Source organism: Drosophila mauritiana, chromosome 2L (assembly GCF_004382145.1).
Source record: "Drosophila mauritiana strain mau12 chromosome 2L, ASM438214v1, whole genome shotgun sequence".
Taxonomy (NCBI): domain Eukaryota; kingdom Metazoa; phylum Arthropoda; class Insecta; order Diptera; family Drosophilidae; genus Drosophila; species Drosophila mauritiana.
Genome location: NC_046667.1, coordinates 23484225 through 23504049, shown reverse-complemented (window position 1 = coordinate 23504049; position 19825 = coordinate 23484225). Strand labels below are relative to the sequence as shown.

General features: G+C 41.9%; 1 protein-coding gene across 3 annotated transcripts in view; it reads right to left on the bottom strand.

Annotated features, from left to right (window-relative positions):
- The window catches only part of LOC117150634 (lachesin), a 291978-nt gene extending 272732 nt beyond the window's left edge, over nucleotides 1–19246 (bottom strand). For 2 of the 3 annotated variants that reach the window (XM_033317606.1, XM_033317608.1), the window contains exons 1-2: nucleotides 19078–19246; nucleotides 12458–12694 (exon numbers count right to left, since the gene is read on the bottom strand). In XM_033317606.1, the coding sequence (XP_033173497.1) occupies nucleotides 12458–12578 (121 nt within the window). In that variant the 5' untranslated portion in view covers nucleotides 12579–12694; nucleotides 19078–19246. Of the gene's footprint in view, nucleotides 1–12457; nucleotides 12695–18693; nucleotides 18767–19077 lie in introns of all 3 variants that reach the window. The other variant, XM_033317607.1, reaches the window with a different exon arrangement.
- Between the last annotated feature and the right edge of the window lie 579 nt (nucleotides 19247–19825).

The window sequence follows — 19825 nt, the reverse complement described above, 5'->3', positions numbered from 1 at the left end:
AGGCCTGGGGATTTGCTGTTTTTGAGTAGGGCGATCTCATGCGCAACCTCCTCTGGATTAACTGGTTGCAACGGCCGGGAATGCTTGGACTGTCAATGAAGCTGACGCTTTCGGAACGCTCTTCGTAGTAGTCGCAAGGAGAGAAGGCATTGTTGAGAAGTTTGGCGATGGCGTCCGAGCGGCACCAGGATCCATCTACTTTGCGCACTGGGGACACACAAGGAGTCCTGGCGTAGGCTTGAGATTTTGTCCTTTAGCTCTTTTGTGGCGCGATTGAGCGCTGTTTTGTCTCTTGGATTGCGCGACAAGAACCAAGCTCTTCTTCCGGGGACCAGAGGTTGAGGTCTATCACAGGTGTTCTCGCAATCGTTGGTGGAAGTGGGCTTGCGAATTCCGCAACGTTTTGTATTTCCCTTGTGAGATGCCCGATGGCGTCGACAATATCTCTGGGTGTATTGAGGAGAGGATTCGGGTTGAGGGCGGAAGTATGTTCTTGGCATGTCCTATGCCTTTCGACACGGAATCTAGCAGATCTGGAGTATTGAGGGGATCGGTTTGGTGGGCTCGCCAGTGAAGTGGCGGTCCAGGCTGTTACGCTGCAGGTACTTAAAGAGTGCCTTCCCTAGCTTTGGGAGCTGCTAGTGCCTTGGCCTTTTTATAGGCAGCGCATCCCTTAAAGGACGCGGGGTGGTCGGCTTGGCAGTGGAAACAGCACGGTTTGTCTTCCTCCTTCTTTTCACATTGCCTAGAGTCGTGAGGGCCTCCACATTTTTCACAACGGTATAACATGGAACAGTTCCGCTGTGTATGACCGAATCCTTGGAATCTGTAGCATTGTGGCACATCGCTAAACTTTTGTGGCGGTTCGATGGTGTGCACCAACCTGTAGATCTGCTTGCCTGATAGACATCCTTGTTGTTGCTGGAGGGCTCAAGGTTGGCGAGAGAGGTTCCTTTGTTCTTCTGCCAAGGGGATTATGCAGAGCACTTACAGTGTGAACCTGGCTGTGAAGGTCTTCAGTAATTTTTAAAGGTCAGTGGAGTGGTGGAGTCCTTTGATAACTATTTTGTGGGCTCTTTAGTCCTTCGGTTGGAAGGTCCGATGCCTTTTGTTTTCGACCACGAGCTGGAAACGCAGTGCTGTGTAGGACTCCTTGTCCGGCATCATGACGCGAACGTTGTTGCCATTCTCCAAGGTGACAAGGAGTGTGGAGGGGGCGGGGGGAAGCTGGGCACCGTTAGGTGTGCCAAGTGCAGCATGAGGCTGCTGCTTCGCTGTAGTACTGCTACTTTGACGTACACGTACACTCGGCTGTGCGCAGGAATTTGTGCTTACAACCGTTACGCACCGTTACCCGAGTAACGGGACTTGAAATTTGACTTTGCTGTCGATCCGCAGGCACGTGAGTGTTCGATAGCGACTCTCAAGCCCAGCTAATGGCGATTTTCCGACAGATAGAGTCTCCTTCTCGACGGCCTTCACCTACACGGGCATTGACTATGCCGGCCTGTCGAAATTAGAAAGTACACGGGGGGAACGTGTCTCATAACGAAGGGATATGCTTGTGTGCTTTTCCACGAAGGCGATCCATTTGGAACTCCCCTCCGATCTTACGACTGAGAAATTCCTAGCGGGCTTGCACGTTTTGTAGCGAGGCGCGGTTGTCCTCAGCGGGTCCATTCAGACAATGGCCAAGACCTTTGTGGGGGCAGCAGCTTTACTATCCATGGACTTTCTACAAGCCATCAAAAAGTCTGTGACAGTTGCATATAGCTATCAGGGGCTCGTGTGGCGGTTCTTCCCACCCCGGGCTCCATATATTAGGGGTCTGTAGGTAGCGGGAGTGAAAAGTTTCAAAGCAATCTACGTCCGCCTGCAAGTACACGTTTGAGGAGCTGGCGACACTTCTCGCTAATATCGAGTCTTGCCTCAATTCCAGACCCCTCTCTCCGATGTCCGAAGATCACTCACATTTGCTGGCCCTCACACCAGGCCATATCCTTATGGGAGGACTGTCGCTTTAAATCGATGGCAACATCTCAAGGCTCAACATCAGCAGTTTGGTGCACGGTGGGCAGAGAAGTGTCTTAAAGAACTCCACAAACGTCGTGCTGGACACGGTCTCGAGTACCTTCGAGGCTGGCGCCATGATCGACCCATGCATGCCGGTGAGCAGCATCGAACGAGCTTTCGCTCTGCTCTATTCGCCTTCTGGCTCTTCCTCCTTCCATCCGGCAATTTCACCCCTGCTCAGTCCCGCGGCATTCTTTTTGTTAGGTTTAAGTTAGTCTTGATCCCCCCGAGCGCCGATAAAGTGAAACAAAAGTTAAGTTAAGTGAAAGTATCCAGCCGTCTACTTCTTTTCCGGATTTTTAGCAGAAAAACAACAGCCACCGACCATACAACTTCGCCACAGCGACCCAGGATCCAACCAAGTGGACCCAGGATCCAACCAATTCCGCCGCCTCGAATTCACTGGGAAAAGTTATCGCAAAGTACGGCATGGTCAAAGTTGTCGACCTTAGAAGGAGAGACAGATCAGTTTTTCACGTTCGCTTGGAAGTCTAAAAGAATAATGATCTTAATTTCCAGAGATTGCTTAAGACTCCTTCTCTGTTGAAGAACAAATCTTTGTCGAGCTATACAGAGATCTACTGACGCATGATATTAACCTATTACCATATTAGCCTTCACAGGACACAAGCTAAGGACTCTACAATCCCTTTCTATTCATGCCAGAGCTTTATCGTCTTATCCTATAGCACACTCACCGTGTGGATCTCAGCTTTCCGGTTCTGCGATCTTTATCCGCGAATTGTTGTTTGCACTCACTTTCGTTGATTGTACTCATACTTCGTATCCTGTTATTGTTAACGCGTGTTCAACTGACTTGATTGGTACGTGGTCACTGACGGGTACGCTTTCTTATACTGACTGATCTCGAGTTACACTTTCTATGCCGCGACGATCACATTATTTCCCGCTCGGGTCCAAGGAACAGCAACGTTAATTCGGATATTCCTCACAGCGTTTTTTTTTAATTCGTTTATTGAACCATTAAGATTAACTATTTAACTATTTACAATATAACATTAAGGAGGGCAAATCCAGGACTCCCCGTGTGAAGTATTGCTTCGCGAGGACTATCAGGATTTGCTCACTCGTGGACCCTCCTAGCTCTCTCGGCTCTTGTGAGCTCGGTGGTTATCGCTGCGGCAAAGTTGATGACCGCTTGCCATTCCGCCTCCCCCTGCAGCATGAATGGGACTAGGTTATCCGCATTCAGTCTGCTGCCAAGTACGGTTTCCAGAGAGCTCCGTTGCCTAGCGTATTTATCGCACGGGAAGGGAACGTGCTCAGCTGTTTCGCTCCGTCTACTTCCGCACCAAGGGCAATCATCCGCCTCCTCATGTCCAAAGCGCTTCAGATAGCTGCGAAAGCAACCGTGACCGCTGATCAGCTGCGTTAGGTGGAATGTTAATTCGCCATGTCTCCTGTGCTGCTTCTGCTCGTATTGCACTCTTGACGCAGGGGGAGAGGCTTCGACCGTAGGTTTGGTTGAAGATCACTTTGTTTTCCTGCGTTAACAGGTCTAGAGGCGGTACTCCTGCGATCACCAATGCCGCCGCGTTGGACACTGTTATGAAGGCGCAGCAAATACGTACTGCCGATAGTCTGTGGGTAGCATTTAGGCCCTGGGCGTAACTTTCGGTTCCAAGCGCTTTTGCCCACACCGGGGCGGCATATAGCATGGTCGCTCGGGTGACGCTCGTCAGCAACCTTCTACTCGCCTGTTTTGGCCTCGGGTGTTCAACATTATGGTTGATAGCACCCGATTTACTCCTGCTGCTTTCGAGCTAGCGTAGTCTAGGTGTTCCCGGAACGAAAGCCTGGTGTCTATCATGATTCCCAGGTACTTAATTGCCTGAGAGGAGGACACCGTAGTACTGCCTACCTCGACAGTGGCCTTCTCCACTGCCTTCCTTGAGCTAATCAGGACAGCCTCAGTCTTCTCCGGCGCCAGCTCTAGCCCCATTGAACTGAGCCAATGTTCAATGGCCCTGATGTTTTGGTTACACTTCTCCTCGGCCTTGCCGGGATGCTTGTCAACAACGAGCAAGGCCACGTCGTCCACCGGTGACCTGGTGCCTGAAGACTCCTTCCGACGACTCGCACAGGACCCGATCAGAAAAATAGCTGCGGATGATCCTGACTAGGTAGGCTGGGACGCTGAAGCCAATTAGTTCTTATAGCATAAAAAATAAATAAAAAAAAGTGCTTCTAGGATCCGGTCCCACCTTGCTGTGTTGAAGGCGTTTTGATGTCTAGTGTGACCATGAGGCAGTACTCTTTGCTACCCCCCTTCCATCTGGTGCCCTCGATTGCTTGGTCCGCTACTTCGACCACTCTGTTGACAGCGTCGACGGTGAACCGCGCTTTCCTGAATCCAAACTGGGACCGTGAGAGGTCACCCGCGTCGGCGATAGCCCTGTCTAGCCGAATGCACACCAGTTTCTCCAGGAGCTTGCCAGTTCCATCGATGAGGCATATTGGCCGGAACGATGAAGGCTCCTCGGGTGGCTTCCCTGGTTTTGAGAAGAGCAACAGCTTTTGTTTTTTTTCAGCAACTCGGGAACACTCCTTCCGTCAGGCACTTGGTGAATGCCTTCGCAAACGAGTCTGGCTGGAGGTAGAGAGCAAGCCGAAGCGCCCTGATCGGGATGCCGTCGGGCCCGGGGGCCTTGCCGTCCTTCAGCAGTTTTGCCAGCTCCAGGATCTCTTCACTGCTGACCGTGGCGTTGGTTTCGACGTGGTCCCCAGTGGCTGGGTCGGCGGGGTGTAACCCATCCATTAGAGGGAACAGATGTTCCGCTACAGTGCGGAGCATCGCTGGGTCCAGTAGCTTCGGAGTCCTTGTGTACGCCTTCTTGACCACCACCTTGTAGGCACTACCCCATGTGTCGCTTTCGGCAGAATCGCATAGGTCGAGGAAGCATTTCCGCTTGCTCTCCCTTATGGCTATCTTGAGAGCTTTTCTGCGGGCTCTGTACTCGGATTGGCGTTCGGCAAAGGACTCCGCACCTCTAGTGCGTTGATAGCGACGTCTGGCGGAGAGGCACCCTCGACGAGCCGTCACTATCTCCTGGTTCCACCAGTAGACAGGGGCTCTTTGTCGGCGTCCTGCTCGTTTGCATGCTGGCGTCGCACGCGGCCTACAGCCGCCTCCCGGCTCCTTGTCTGATCGCCGTGGATAGGAACTGCTCTCGAAATACCTGCGTGTCCAGAGTGTCCGTCTTGTATTGTATCCTGGCTTGGGCTGTTATCTGGGCATGGGACGAGGGAGGGCATCCCAGTCGCAGATGATGGCCAAGTGATCGCTGCCAGTGTAGTCCTCGCTGAGTCTCCACCTCGTTAGCCTGTACGACGAGCCGCTAGTGAAGGTGAGGTCTACCACAGAGCACAGTCCGGCGCGCCTGAACGTGTGCCGGTTTCCATGGTTAAGAAGAGCCAGGTCCAACGTCGCGAATGCCTCCAGCACCATCCTGCCTCTCGCGTTGGTGGTTGAGCTGCCAGAGCTGCACAGAGTGTCTGATGATGAACGTCTGATATCGGATTGCCTTTCCACGCTTTTTCCTCGTCGAAAACAAAAGACAGGACGATGTGCTTGCGATGGCAACTGTACTGAGCCACATATACTAAAACCAGAAACGTGACTTCACGCATTCATGAAAAATGAACATTTATAAGAATGTAATTTTAGATTGTAATTCCTGCATTTGTCAAAAACCTCTGATAAGTTCTTAATCAAATGCTTTTCGAAACAACGTGTAACTATCAGATCATCCAAATAGACGAATTCTCTAGACGAACTCTCCTTTAGTTCAATTTGGTTATAAACTGACATCAAGCGTAGGCATGAAAAGGTGATCCAAAATATTATCAATTCCAGGGAGTGGAAATTTTTATCAGACAAAAGATTTTATTGAATTGGTTTTATTGTATTGGGTTGGGCGTGGTTGACTGTGGCCTATCGACTTATACATTTATTTTATTTTATTAAAAATGAGATATACGCGTTGTTTAATATCGAAGAGAGACGACACTCGTCTTGCTCTCGTTGTCCCTAAGTGCAAATGTAATTATATGTCGTTGTGTTAGTTTGCTTTGAAGTAGAAATGTACACATATTTTAATAAGCGATTTTACATCGCATAGAGCGTATTTTCGCAAATTTTTTTGTCGTAATTTATTTGTAACTATTTATTTTTCACTTGAAATATATTGTATTATTATTCCACCCATTGTATTCCAGCCCATTGTATACTTTCGTCACCTGCGACTTCATTTTGGCATGGTACTTACCTAGAAACCCTTGGTACCAAACGGCCAACTTTTAAAGAACACACAGAACATCAGTGGCGACCTAATCCGCACCCTTGGTGGAACCAACCTCACCAGATGGATGAAACTGAGGATGCAACTGGTACTTACCTAGAATCCCCTGGTACCAAACGGTCAACTTTTAAAGAAAAAACTATATCGAGGTAACATTTAACAATTTTTAGAAGAGGCCGAACGAAAATGTAGAAACAAGTTAAGAACAAGTTCATCGAGTAGCACAGCATATCCTAGATACCTAAGAAAATGGTCAATAAAGCTCTCCAATCTTTCTAGACGTAAAAGAAGCCTGTGATCGAGTGTGGCACGACGGTCTGCTTTTTAAGCTAAAGGAGGGGTTTCCAACTACGCAATAAGTTCTCTTTAAGTCTTATCTGCTAGAGCGAAAATTCATGTTCGACGTGACATGGGAATGATCAGCCATCAGATGCAGTCGAGCTCGCGTTCCGCAGGGTAGTGTGTTGGGTTCCGTATTATACACCCCTTACCTGCCAAATCTCAAAGAACCGGGTACCCTCCTGGCAACGTATGCTGACGGCACAGCCTTTATCTCGAACTTTCGGTGTTAATTTGAAGCGTCTAGGAAAACCCAAAATTTTTTCCAAAATCGAGCGTTGCGCACAATTACTAACGCGCCTTGGTTTGCGAGAAATGCTGACATCGCAAACGACCTAAACATCCCCATAGTTAGATAGCAAATCAATCATCATTGAAGTCACTACAACAATCGGCTTCACGCCCACACCAACCACCTAGTGCCTTCACTGACTAACTAACTGACTAACCCGACGACCAAGCTTAGAGTGAAGAGGCTTCATCCAGGAGACCTTTGGACAAGAGGGAGGCAAAGAACGCGATTGCTTCACCAGTAATCAAAACTATTAGCATGCGGTGAAAAAACACTACAAAGTGATAATGGAACTTCCGTACTGCGCTATTGAGGTGATCTGCAAACTCTTCAAGGGAATTCGAAAGTCTCGGCATAAACCCAAGTGAATAGAAAAAAAACTATTATCATAATGGCACCAAAGCATTAAGATCACACGATTCCGTCATCTTACTAACCAATAAGTTTATTATCATGCCTGTCTAAATTAATCGAAAATTTCCCTCTACCGCGCATAATACCACACAACATTATCCCATCCCATCAATTTGACTTCAGAGAAAAACATAGAACTATCAAGAATATGTATATACAACGGAGACTTGTTATTCTCTTCTTTTTTTAAACTTTATATTGTCTTTAGATTTGTGTAGTGAATCCACCCTTTTTGCCTTTTTCTTATTCTTTTGGCGTGTTATTCTCGTCTCTCTTTACACTCGCCCGACGCAAAAACTGTGGGAACTGGGCTACACTCAATCAAACACAACCCTGACTCTCCTATCTATAAGTCTAACTAACAATTGCATGAGGCGCCCATTTTAAAACAACATAGCTTTCTTCGAATTCACGACCTCGTGTATGTGCTACACTCCACATTTAACCACTAGTACTAAATTTGATGTAACAATCATCTTAGAAATTGCTTATTCATTCAATCTTGTTTCTCCATTAACACAAGCTTCTATATTCATCTTAATACAATTTATCTAATTTCAACATAAATCATTCTCAAAACTCTTTTATAAGTTTTTTTTTTCAATTTAAGTACATTTATTCTTCAACTTTAAACTTCTGCAAATAACCATTTTAGTTTTCCTAAAAGCATCTTAAAGCAAAATATTCATAGCCCATCGTTTTTCTTATAATCTTAACAAATAATCATTCTCATTATCATATTCACAACAAATCATTATTTTATATCTCTCTTGTATAAATTATCTTTTATTATCAAATAACAACATTGTCAAAATACCACTCTAGCACTCAGGTGCAGCCACGTAGCAATCGACAACCGTTGTGAGGAGTCGTAAAACTCCCCACAAATTTGGAGAGACTGTGAATTAATGGTACCGCGCTGGACCTTGGACTCGAGGGCACAGAGGTCAAAAGGTCACGGTGCGGACTTTGAACACTCCCAAAGAGGACGCACCGTAAACTAACGCGAAATTAGTTGGACTTTTTACCCGCCGTGCGCAAAAGGGGAAATAACAGGATCCCCGCGGCCTATTAAGGGATCGGTGCAAGTGCAGCTCGGGACAGTCAGTCACAACAAGCAAGGAACCATACGTACGCGATGATAGTCAAGGAGAGTGCAGGCTCAAGTCGCACGGTCAGGACGCGGCCGCACAGTCGGACAGTCGGAACGGAGTCTGAGACAGTGAGTTCGAACGCGCGGAAATGTCAGTGAAGAGCGAACTGTGAAAGTGACAAGCAGTAAGAAAGGCGCAGGTCACAGAAGGAAGGACGAGCAATACCAGCATCCTAAAGCATCCTAAACCCATTCCAGCCGACAGGTGGTCCTTCGGAGGAGACGACAAGGACTTGGCGTGTTTGAAAGTGGTCGGCAATGGTGGGTTCAGGCCGACCATTGCGTTAAACAGCGGACTATACACCCGGCCCCCATAACATCCTAATTCGAGCCGACACGTGGTCCGTTGTCAAGGACACACAGGACATAGAAGGCCAGGCGTCGCTGGAGAAACGACGCGCAGCATAGGGCGATCTCCGGAGGAGTCAGCTATGAAATACTACAATAAAGCGACTTTAATCTGAAACTCTGTCTTCTCCTTGGTCAGGCAATCACACAAATCATAAATTTGGTGGGACGAACATACAAACTCTGTGAGCTAGCCGCTGCAACTCGTGGCGAACAGAACTAAGAAAAACAGTTCGTTACACCGTGTACCTCAATACACCTACTGTCTTTTTTCACCGCTTCCTTTACTGTCTATTTCAACAGCTCCATTACTGTTTATTTCAACAGCTGCCGTTACTGCCTTTTTCAACAGTTTCCATACCAAACACTGCAGTGTTTAGTGTTTACAGAAAGAAAAAAATGGGTAGCACAGTAGATAAGCTAACGACGGAAATGTGACAAGAAAATTTTTTTCTAATCCAAAATTGGCTTCAAAAATTAACGGAATAAATGAAAATTTGATATATCGTTGTGCCACAATACTAAAAGCTATTGCATCGGGGTATAAAATTAATATTTAAAAATGTAATACATATGCCCTTGATGCAGTCAAGAGTTAATCAATGAGTATTCATGGTACTATTTGCCAGATACAGTCCATTAGTTGCTAATACATCGCTCTGCAGTAATACAGCATGCGTTAGTGTCAATTGGAGAGAAGGTATATTACGCCAAATCATATTCATGTTCTTACCACATTTTAAAAATATTTTTTTAGACCATAAGTTATGATTTATTCAGTCTTCTAAGCTGCATACTTTTACGAGGGAAAGAATATTTTTCTTGCCGAAAAAATAGGGTTGGAGGGCCCCAAACTTCGTGTGTTTTTATAAGCTCTATTAGATGGCTGAAACGAAATCTTAGGCTTCTAGCTGTATTGGAAGTATTTATGGCCGCTGCTCCATACAAGCGGTGCACTGTCTTCTTCGTTTTACTACCGTCTCCTTCAACGGCTTCATCTGGCGGGCTAACCACGATCGGCTGCCCATTTCCCAATATTCTTAATATGATAGTTCATGTGGTATTTAGATTCACAAGGACTTATCGTCTTACAGTAGTATTCCACATGCGGTTTATTTTCATCCTATGCAGTAGTATAGCGTCATATCCGAATGCACTTGCATCGGCGTCAAATTCAATCGGATGCTGCGGGTCGAAGATAATCAATGCCGGCCTATTTGTAAGAATGTGAATAATTTTCTTTCGTATCTCCTCATGTTTTATATTCCGACTTGAACTTATTTTACTCTGAAGTGAGAAAATATAGGGACTTCATTAGCTGTGAAAAATCCAGGAGCGAACTTTAGGAAGTACGATGCTAAGCCTATAAGCTGTATTAATGTTGTTAAGGATCTAGGCAAAGCATTCAATGATTCTATTTTACGCGGATTTGGACTTATCTCACCCGCTCGCACAGCAAATTCTATAAAAGACCTTAAGAAGAAACATTTTTCAGCATTGAATGAAAACCCAGCCTTTCGTAGAATATCTAAAACAATCTAACCTTTCAAGTGCAGATACCTTGGGTGGAGCTGCAATAATGCAATTCGCTTATAAGCGAATAAGTTTAATGACTGCTCCTTGGAAGACTGACTGTGCATTCTTGAGACAGAAACCTGTACTGTCCGTCAGGTGTGACGAAAGCCGTATATTCAACAAAGTTGATGCATAGGGACCTGGTAATACCCGCTTGCCATGTTCAAACAGGAAAAGAACTTTACGCCTCGCAACCTGGCTATCTGTTCAGCTCTTAACGGTAACGGAAACTTGTCGGCAACTGTATTTGAATTTAATTCTCTGTAGTTCACACAAATTCCGGCTGATCCATTTTTCTTCTTTACCAATAAAACAGTGTAGGATTCTAACAATGTTATTACTTCATTTTCATCATTACCATAAACATCGCTTTAAATTGTATCAAATTAGTTATTTATAAGTGTAGAGCACGTATTTACAGTTTTTGTTTTACAGTTGATCGATTTAATTATTTCAACTCCCTCACAAGACACCACTGCAGCGTATCCCTCAGCTAACCTTTCTCGTCCTAGTATGAACTACATGAAATATTACACTTACACTATATTCATTCGCTCCAGAATCGAAAATAATTGGAATCTTCTCACCTCGGAACGGCGAACTTGTCTTTGTGTCATTCACCACGCACATCTCAGCCCTCTTTTCTTTACGCAGTCCAGCTCCACCAGGTGTCATACTGCCCTTAATATGTTGTTGAAATGATTGGCTTCCTCTTTGAACGTGCCCCGGCACACAAGTGCCCGATCTTACCACAAAGATTAGCTAACTAGTGACGTCACCATGCGACTAGCATATATCTCAAGGCTTTCAGCGTTGCTGGGATGGCTCTTTTCTTTCTCCACTATGTTCGAAAGCAACCATTGAAACAGACCTGGGGATCCCGGTTTTAATAAAGGTGAGGGTGGTCCACAAGGACAATCTACGCTTGCCATCTTCGCGAGATTCCTGACCCCGTTCTATATCTTTTTATATTTTCCTAGGTTACGAATTAACATCCTAGTTCTTATGCTTACGGCTGTTAGTAAATGTTAATTTAATGACTACACGATAGAATAGAAGACAACGAAATGGTCATCTGGGAGTCGTACGGATACCTACAGTACTCTACGAACATGTCGACTTACGAGGACTACGCTAACCAGACGGAAACAATGACGAAGACATTTACGGACGATCACAGGACACCGATTATAAAGACGGACATTACTCATATTCGCAAATTGGTAGCAACAGCAACCTTAAAGTTCCCCAATAGGTCTGCATATTAAGTTAATCGGGGCAGCGCTAAATAACGCCGGTACCACCGACTTCAACGATTGGGATTAAATAAAATGCAATTACGAATAGTTAATAAGAACAGAAGAAGAACAAACGGAACTAAATATCAAATTTCAATACCCATCCTTTAGAAATTATTCTGGCAAAAAATGGAATGCTAATCACAGACTTAGAAAATATTTTAATGGGCTTAGGAAATAAGAATTACAAGATGTCATACATTGGTTTTCCACTATGTAGCCACTTTTTTGGTGACGGCCAGAATTGCCCTTTCTTCGCTCGCGTGAAATTGAGAGCGTAATTAATCTAAAAATAGAATTGGCTTGCTTGTGTGAGTAAAAGCAAGAAACGTGAACGTGTATATGTGTGCCGACGATTTTCGGTCCAAAATCAATTTTGTCTAAGAAACGAATTTACATTTTGGAGTTTTGGCCAATTTCGATGCAAAACTTCAACAGGGTACTATCAGCAGTATCGTATGGCGTTACGTTATTCTAGTGTCTTTGGCCAGATCGACTACTTAATAAAGTCGAAAACGCCTCCGTGTAGCTGTTACACACTCTTCATTTAATCTAGAATACCCTTTTATTCTAAATGTTGTAGGTTAAAACAGCAAGATAATATATGTTTTGAAATTATATAAATAGACATATATATATTTACCATGCATATGAGCCACAGCGTGGCATTTAGTAATAGTTATCGCCTTGATTAGAATTAATGCTATGCTGCAAGCTATAACTCCGTTGCACATTTTTATCCCAGCAGTCTTTTTTGTCAACATATGAATATCGATAGATTCAAAATATTCAGGTACCAAGCTTCAACTTCAAAAAAGGTCATAGAAATTAAATGTGATCCCAGGATTTCATTTTTGTTTCTGGCATCCTAAAATAGAGTCTAAGATCAAAAAGTATTAGTATTTACTGTAATAAATGATCTTTCTTAGATTAAAATCAGTACTAAAATTAAAGAGAATTTCCTCAACTACCAGAATCCCTTTACTCAGGATGTATTTAAGCTTTTTTTGGATAAAACAAGAGAGAATGTTATAGTCAAATTCCCCGACTTTTAGATTCCCGTTACTCAGCTAGTGTGAATGCAAATGCGAAATTTTTCTTCATTTTTCTGTGGTATCTATAGATATTGGGAAATAAAATGAGAAAAAATTTAAAAATTGTTCGAAAGTGTGGGCGTGACCGGTTTGGCGGATTTAGGGCGTTAGAGTGGGCGTGGAAAAAAGTGTTTGACAAATCGATAAAAATGTTCCATAAAAATATAGACTAATAAAAATATGAAAAATATCGAAAAATGGTTAACAAATGTGGGCGTTGCAGTTTTGGGCGGTTGTAGGGCGTTCGAGTGGGCGTGTCAAAAAATATTTTTCCAAATCGAAAAAACGGCACACATGATCGAAGTGTCTGGCTGCACAGTTCCGGCGCGTGTACGATCTAAATACGTTGTCGGAGGATGGTCTCAAGCGCTCGAGGGCCAACATGAAGGTTTGAATGGTGCAGATGGCGGACGTAGCTCTGTTCAAATTGAGAACTTTGACGAACATCAGCAAGGGAAACTTGGCATCGTATGATACAGGAGCGTTAGCTAGTAGCCCGGCAACTCGCAAAAACGCGTTGTAACGGAAGTACCAGCGTCTAAATATGAATGAATGGGTTCAATCTTTGGAGACGTGGGAAAACTTGGAACCTTACGAACCTTTTCAATTTCTATTTGATACTCGTGGTATTGAACTATTTTGATAATTTTATGAAAAGCTCATTCATATTCAGTCAGTGACAGAGTTTCTTTAAAAACTATACTCTTGTCTTTCTTATAAAACGGAACAAATAAGCGAAAATTTTAAGCAGTATGAGGTGTGACGAGAATCCCTCGATGACAAATTGGAATCCCTTCAGGAAATTGGAAGCTTGCCCAGCAGCGGACTTCAATCAATCAAAGCAATCTTCCTTACTAACAAACGCAAAATCTGACCTAACATCTCTGCTGATCTCTGGGTCACAGCACCCGAGTTTTGCGCAACCAGCACCGTAACTTAAACGTTGAACACGAAGGCTCTACCCGTGATATGAGTGTCAACCACAGCCACCACGTTACTCCCACCATCTGGCCTACCTCAATGAGCAGTCTTGGAAAGCTGCTAAGCCCGTGGTAGCAAAATAAGAGCCTCGGTTGGCCTCCGACAAGAATGGTTAGAGGAACCTATTATCGTATAAGTCGCCTCTTACGACAAGCAACATCTAACTGTGGTAGCATTCTCTCCAGTGAACCAGGTTGACTGTCCTACTTCAACGACGTTACAACCCTAAGAACCGATTTCTGTTGGAATAGGCTTTGTGCAAACATCCCACTATGTAGCTTCTCCAAATCATTCTTGAATCTCCCTTACCCAGTACGATACAAATGTCGAAATCGAAGATGGATGAGATCAAATCCAGTGAAGAGTATTTTCAGAATCCGAACGGTATACAATTCGTTCGATAGAGACTTGTACTCAGGCTATGACAGAGATTTTGGCGATCGCCTTGGGAGCGTTTTGGTCTTGAGCGGCGCTAGTTTCGTCACTACTTGACTAACAACAATAATTTATAGCCTTCGGCAGGTTTCGTCAAGGTTTTGAGATCTGAATTTTCGAAAAAGTTCGTAGATTTTTGAAAATCAAAAAGTTTATTGTTTTCAAAATTTTAAATCTCAATATTATCACCCTTTAGAGTTTTGAAATAATCTATACTTTAGACAATATAAGACATTCAAGTTAATCTCAGTCCACTCATCTTTGACCATCTCTTATAACTAAATATTATCAATAAAAAACGTTTGCCGAACCATTATTATTAGTTTTTGTAGTTTGTCCACCCCTAAAAAACTTTAATATAATTTTTATCGTTTGCCTACGAATATAGACGCAAGCTTCATAAGCTCTCATGGGTGCATCGGCAAAGGCATGTAACTGTACCGGTGACATCGGGTCCGTATACACGAAACGAGGATTATCTTAATTAGTTCAGACAGCGTGCTTTTTACCATATTCCAAGCGGCTCCCAAATGCATCGGAATCAACTCATCCCAATCTAACTTATTAAGCCAAAGTTCCTGCAATATGATCTTTCCTTCAATCACGATGAGACTTAATAAATTGACGGGGCAAACAGGTTCGATTTCACTGATAGAATTTTTCGTTTTGTCGATGGGAGACCTATGACAGAAGTGTAAATTTTGAAGTTGAAGGCATCTTCGCTACACAACCACGGTACTTCTAACGCCTTAGATGAATCCGAGATGAGTATCGACTTATCTGTGCTCTCAGATGTTGTGACCTCAGGTGAGTTTAAAAACCATTTAGTCAATTCAATTAGTCAAAGCCTGCTGCTTGAAGAACCTGAGACTTCAGACTTAATTTTTTTTAGCTCATCCACGCAAGCAGAACCAGTTAACACGAATTGATGGGGAGTGACACAATATGGAGTGTAAGGGGTTTTTTAGTCTGTAGGCGACACATGACACACGGCACATGATCGTCATGATCGTCAAGCGACAAAAACCGCCGTTTTGCAACCTCAAGGGAGGTTGGCCCAACCCATTCGAATCTGAACTAAGCAACAGCCTAACTTTAAAGCCTCCTCATGGCAATACCTCATACCGTGGGAATGCAGGACCTGATACTGCTGAACGACGGAAGCCGACCTTTATCAACGATAGGGGTAATAACGTCAATTATTTATTGACGTTGATTTCCTTCAGCCTCTCTCCGAAGGGCACATCTTGGAAACGACAGATGAGAACAGCTGGTCAAGCATGGGACACCAGGAAGATCGATGCGGACATGGTGGCATACCAAATCGATCCCCTGGCAATGGGGATGGAGAGAGTATGGCGGCTGACCTCATAAATATGCTTGGTAGAATTTGCGAGGCAACTATGCCAAGGAAGAAAAAGGTACAGCGCAAACCACCTGTGTATTGGTGGAGTGCCACCCTAAGTCAACTACGGTCTGAATGCCTTAGGCTAGGAGAACGGCGAAAGCTGCTGCAATGGCTTAAGTCGCTAATGCAGACGTAAGCTAAGTTGATAACACGCCTGAGAGTTAATGGAGAGTTTGAGTTAATGAGAGTTTTAATGTTCGAGGTGTGCGCTAGTGCAATGATGGTGCTTGCGTCGAAGCCTGCGTTGAATATTGTAAATTTCTCATCTTGTTTTTCAAGGATACTGCAATAAATTCTGGAATATTCTTCAAAAAATTGATTGATTGTGTAGGCTTGTCGCAAAATACTCAAATTTTCGGAGAATCTGATTAAATTGATTTCTTAAGTCATTCGGTGATCAGAGGAGTTGAAGAAAATAGTGTTTGGTTCTTCTGCTAGGACCATTAAAACCACTACATTGCATTAAGGTTAGGAAATGCATTAGGACAGCCATGTTAAGTAGCACTGCTATGCGTGGTTCCGTTATGTTTTGACTTAATACGTCACTCGCAAACGTGATATAAAGATATGTTGAGAAAGTGGCGCCGTTTAGATTGTTGATAATCAAGTTGTCTAAATTCATTAGCAAACATAATAGACCAATAATTTTTAATCCTTGTTCAATGTCTTTCTTAAATCCCTAGCAATCAACAACGGAAATGCTAACAGAAAATGTATCTATAAAATACATTTAAATAAGATTTCAAAATAATATAGAGTAAAAAAATAGGCAAATGCACTTTAAAAATAAGAAATATAAAATATACAACTTCAAAAAATATAAAAGAATATAAAATTATTATTCGGTAAAACTAAAAAAAATCTATCACCCATCAACAATTGATCACGCCGAGTCGATCTTGCCATGTCCGTTTGTACACTTCTGAAAATTTTAAAAATATTTTTTTATTTTTGTATATGTTATATGTTTTTATCGATTTGCCGGGTGTATCTGATAAAGAAGCATTCGATAAAGTCGGACTCCAAACAATTAAAAGTCATAATTCACAAGGAAATCACGTAGTGGTCCCCCTGTCCGTAGACCAATTTATTATTTTCCAAAAAGCAAACATAGAAAACAAATAGCTACCGCAGTGTAGTGGTCATCTATTGTGACAATTTTCAAAAAAATTTGGTTCTTAGCAAATTTGTGAGCAATATTTCAGATAAGCATTGTGCTACGAAAGCAAACGAAACACAACCAAAAAATTAAAGAGGGATAGTCATTCGGCTTCGACCAGATTAAAGCCGATTCTGATTCCTATTATATTATTATAAAATTTCATAATTTTTCTGGGATATCCATAGATATTGGGGAATAAAATGAGAAAAAGTTTAAAAATTGTTCCAATGTGTGGGCGTGACCGGCTTGGCGGCTTTAGGTCGATAAAGTAGGCGTGGCCAAAATTTTTTTGGCAATCGATCGAAGTATACACGACTAATAAAATTATAAAAATATATCAAAACATTTTGAAAAGATTGGGTGTGGCAGTTTTGGGCGGCTTTAGGGCGTTAGAGTGGGCGGTGCAAAAATTTTTTTTGCAAATCGATAGAAATTTATAAGTCTAAAAAAAATGTGAAAAATATCAACACACTTTCTACTAAAATATGGGCGTGACAGTTTTGTGTGGGCGTGGTAACATGGGTCAACAAGCTTCTATGTCTAGCGTATATGTCTCTAAAATCGGTCTGCTGAATCTTAACCTTCTAGCTGGCATAGTTCCTGAGATCTCGACTTTCATACGGACAGACGGACATGGCCAGAACGACTCGGCTATTGATCATGATCAAGAATATATATACTTTATATAGTCGGAAGCACTTTTTCTTGCCTGTTACATACTTTTATAAAACAACAGGGGTGCTGTCAAAACCGTGCAGAACACAAATAGCTGAATTGGTTTTGAACCCAGAGCAAACGATTGCATTGCTTGCATTTATTTATTTGCGCGCCAAAATGTTATATATTTCGCATTGCTTGCATTTATTTATTTGCGCGCCAAAATGTTATATATTTCGCAAAATTAAAAAGAAAATAAATGTTGAAAATGCTTTGCAGGACTATCTTGCAACAATGTCCATATCGAAATGGTTTGTAAAACTGATTATAACTCTAAATTTAAGTTTCGAGCACATTAAAAACAAAAGCTATTTACATATAGCATATATATAATTTTAATCAGTTTCTGCAGCCAAGTCGATCTGGCCGTGTCCGTCCGTCTATCTGTCTGATTTTGGGAACTATAACTATACAGAGTTCAGATTAAGCAAGCAGATTCAAGTAACTCTGCACTGAGCCAATTTATATTAGGTGGATACAATGCCCATTATTAAAAATAGCTTTAACTTTTTTCACATTTATTATTAGTATTGCCCACTTTTATCCATATGCTAAAAAAGTTTTTACCACGCCCACTCAAATACTCACAAACTGATTAAAACCGCGACGCCCTTATTTTTTTAGAAATGTTTTCTTTTGTCATTATTTGACTTACCAATTTCTAAAGGTATACCACTTTATCTCCCACAAGACGTCCAAAACTCACGCCCAAACTTTTTAAATATTTTATATTTTTGTAAACATTTTATATTCTTTTATTAATAAAAAAAATTTGAGATTTCTTGTTTGCACTCTTAGCGAAATAACACGTATCTGATAGTTGATAATCTGTGGTATTTTGACAACTTAAATTCAATAAGCTTCCGACGACATGTAGTATATTGTGTGTGGCTTCAGGAGCTCTGGATCTATGTGATCTTTATGATCTAGGATCGTTATGACACTAAGTCGGTTAATTGCAGACAAGCAAGGTGACATTTTTAATTTACAATAAGAGCATATCATAAATCGGATTTATGCATTTCTTTTTTGGGTGGAGACTCTCCCCACAAACTCCACCAGTAATTTTATTATTTGCTTACCTCTACAAGTTCTCCTACATTATCCTCACGCTATCCTCAAGAAACTAAGTTTTCGCTGATGTCAAATCCGGGCCTATCCTTTGAAATATAATTCATAACCTTTCTTCATTCTTAATATCGCCCAAAAAGTTAATCAACAACATAAAAGATATTATTCAAATAAAACTAGTATTAAAACTAGATTTTTCTATAAACTTAATTATTGTTTATATGACACCACTTATTTTAAATAAAACAAATTTTTTACCAAAAAAATATAAATCGGTTTGATTATAATTAAAATAGAAAATAATATTGGTAAAAAATATAATTTAAAAAACATTGATTACTTAACAATATACGATTACATTTGATTGATTTCATTTTGTTTTAAAAAAAACTAACCGGCTTAAGATAGTTTTCATTAACCGTAAAGCATGACTTTATGCATTTGCGTTTAATTATAATGGTTTTATCCGAAACAACTTAATATTACGAATCAACTTGTGGTAATTTTACAGGGGTGAATGTGATTCCGTTTATTTATCTTCCTTGTTTAATTCGACCGTCACGTTTAAAGCTTTGATTGCGACTGAAACGATGTTACACAGATACTGTAAGTCGTCGTTGAAAGTCTTAAAAAAGGGTGGGCCTCGTGCACTGCAATTTGTAAACACGATGCTCTGATGCGCCGCCTCGCCTTGGGAGAGTGTATGAAAATCTTCCATTGGTTTATTTTACGGATAGGGGTTGGAGCAAGTATACAGTGATGATTTTGGTTTATAAGAGCTATAATAGTTACCACCACGTGGTTGTGGAATGTGATTAGGACTAGTAACTTTAGACATGTAAGTTAAGTAGAAACTAATTTCAAAACAGATACGGCTTTTGTCTTCTAGATTTTGGGTAGATTAAGACTTTCCAATACATTTAAAATTGTAAAATTGATTTAAATTTATTAAAATTTTGAAAAATTGCATACCAAACTGCCTGTATGTGTACATACGTTGAGATCTCAAAGATTATCGTGAAATAAATATAAAAAAATTTTTAATAGTTAGTATTATAAATAAAAATTATAATTAGACGTGCAGATTCTAATCGCAATTAATTTTATAGATTTATCAAACCAAAAAAAAGATATTTTTGAGGA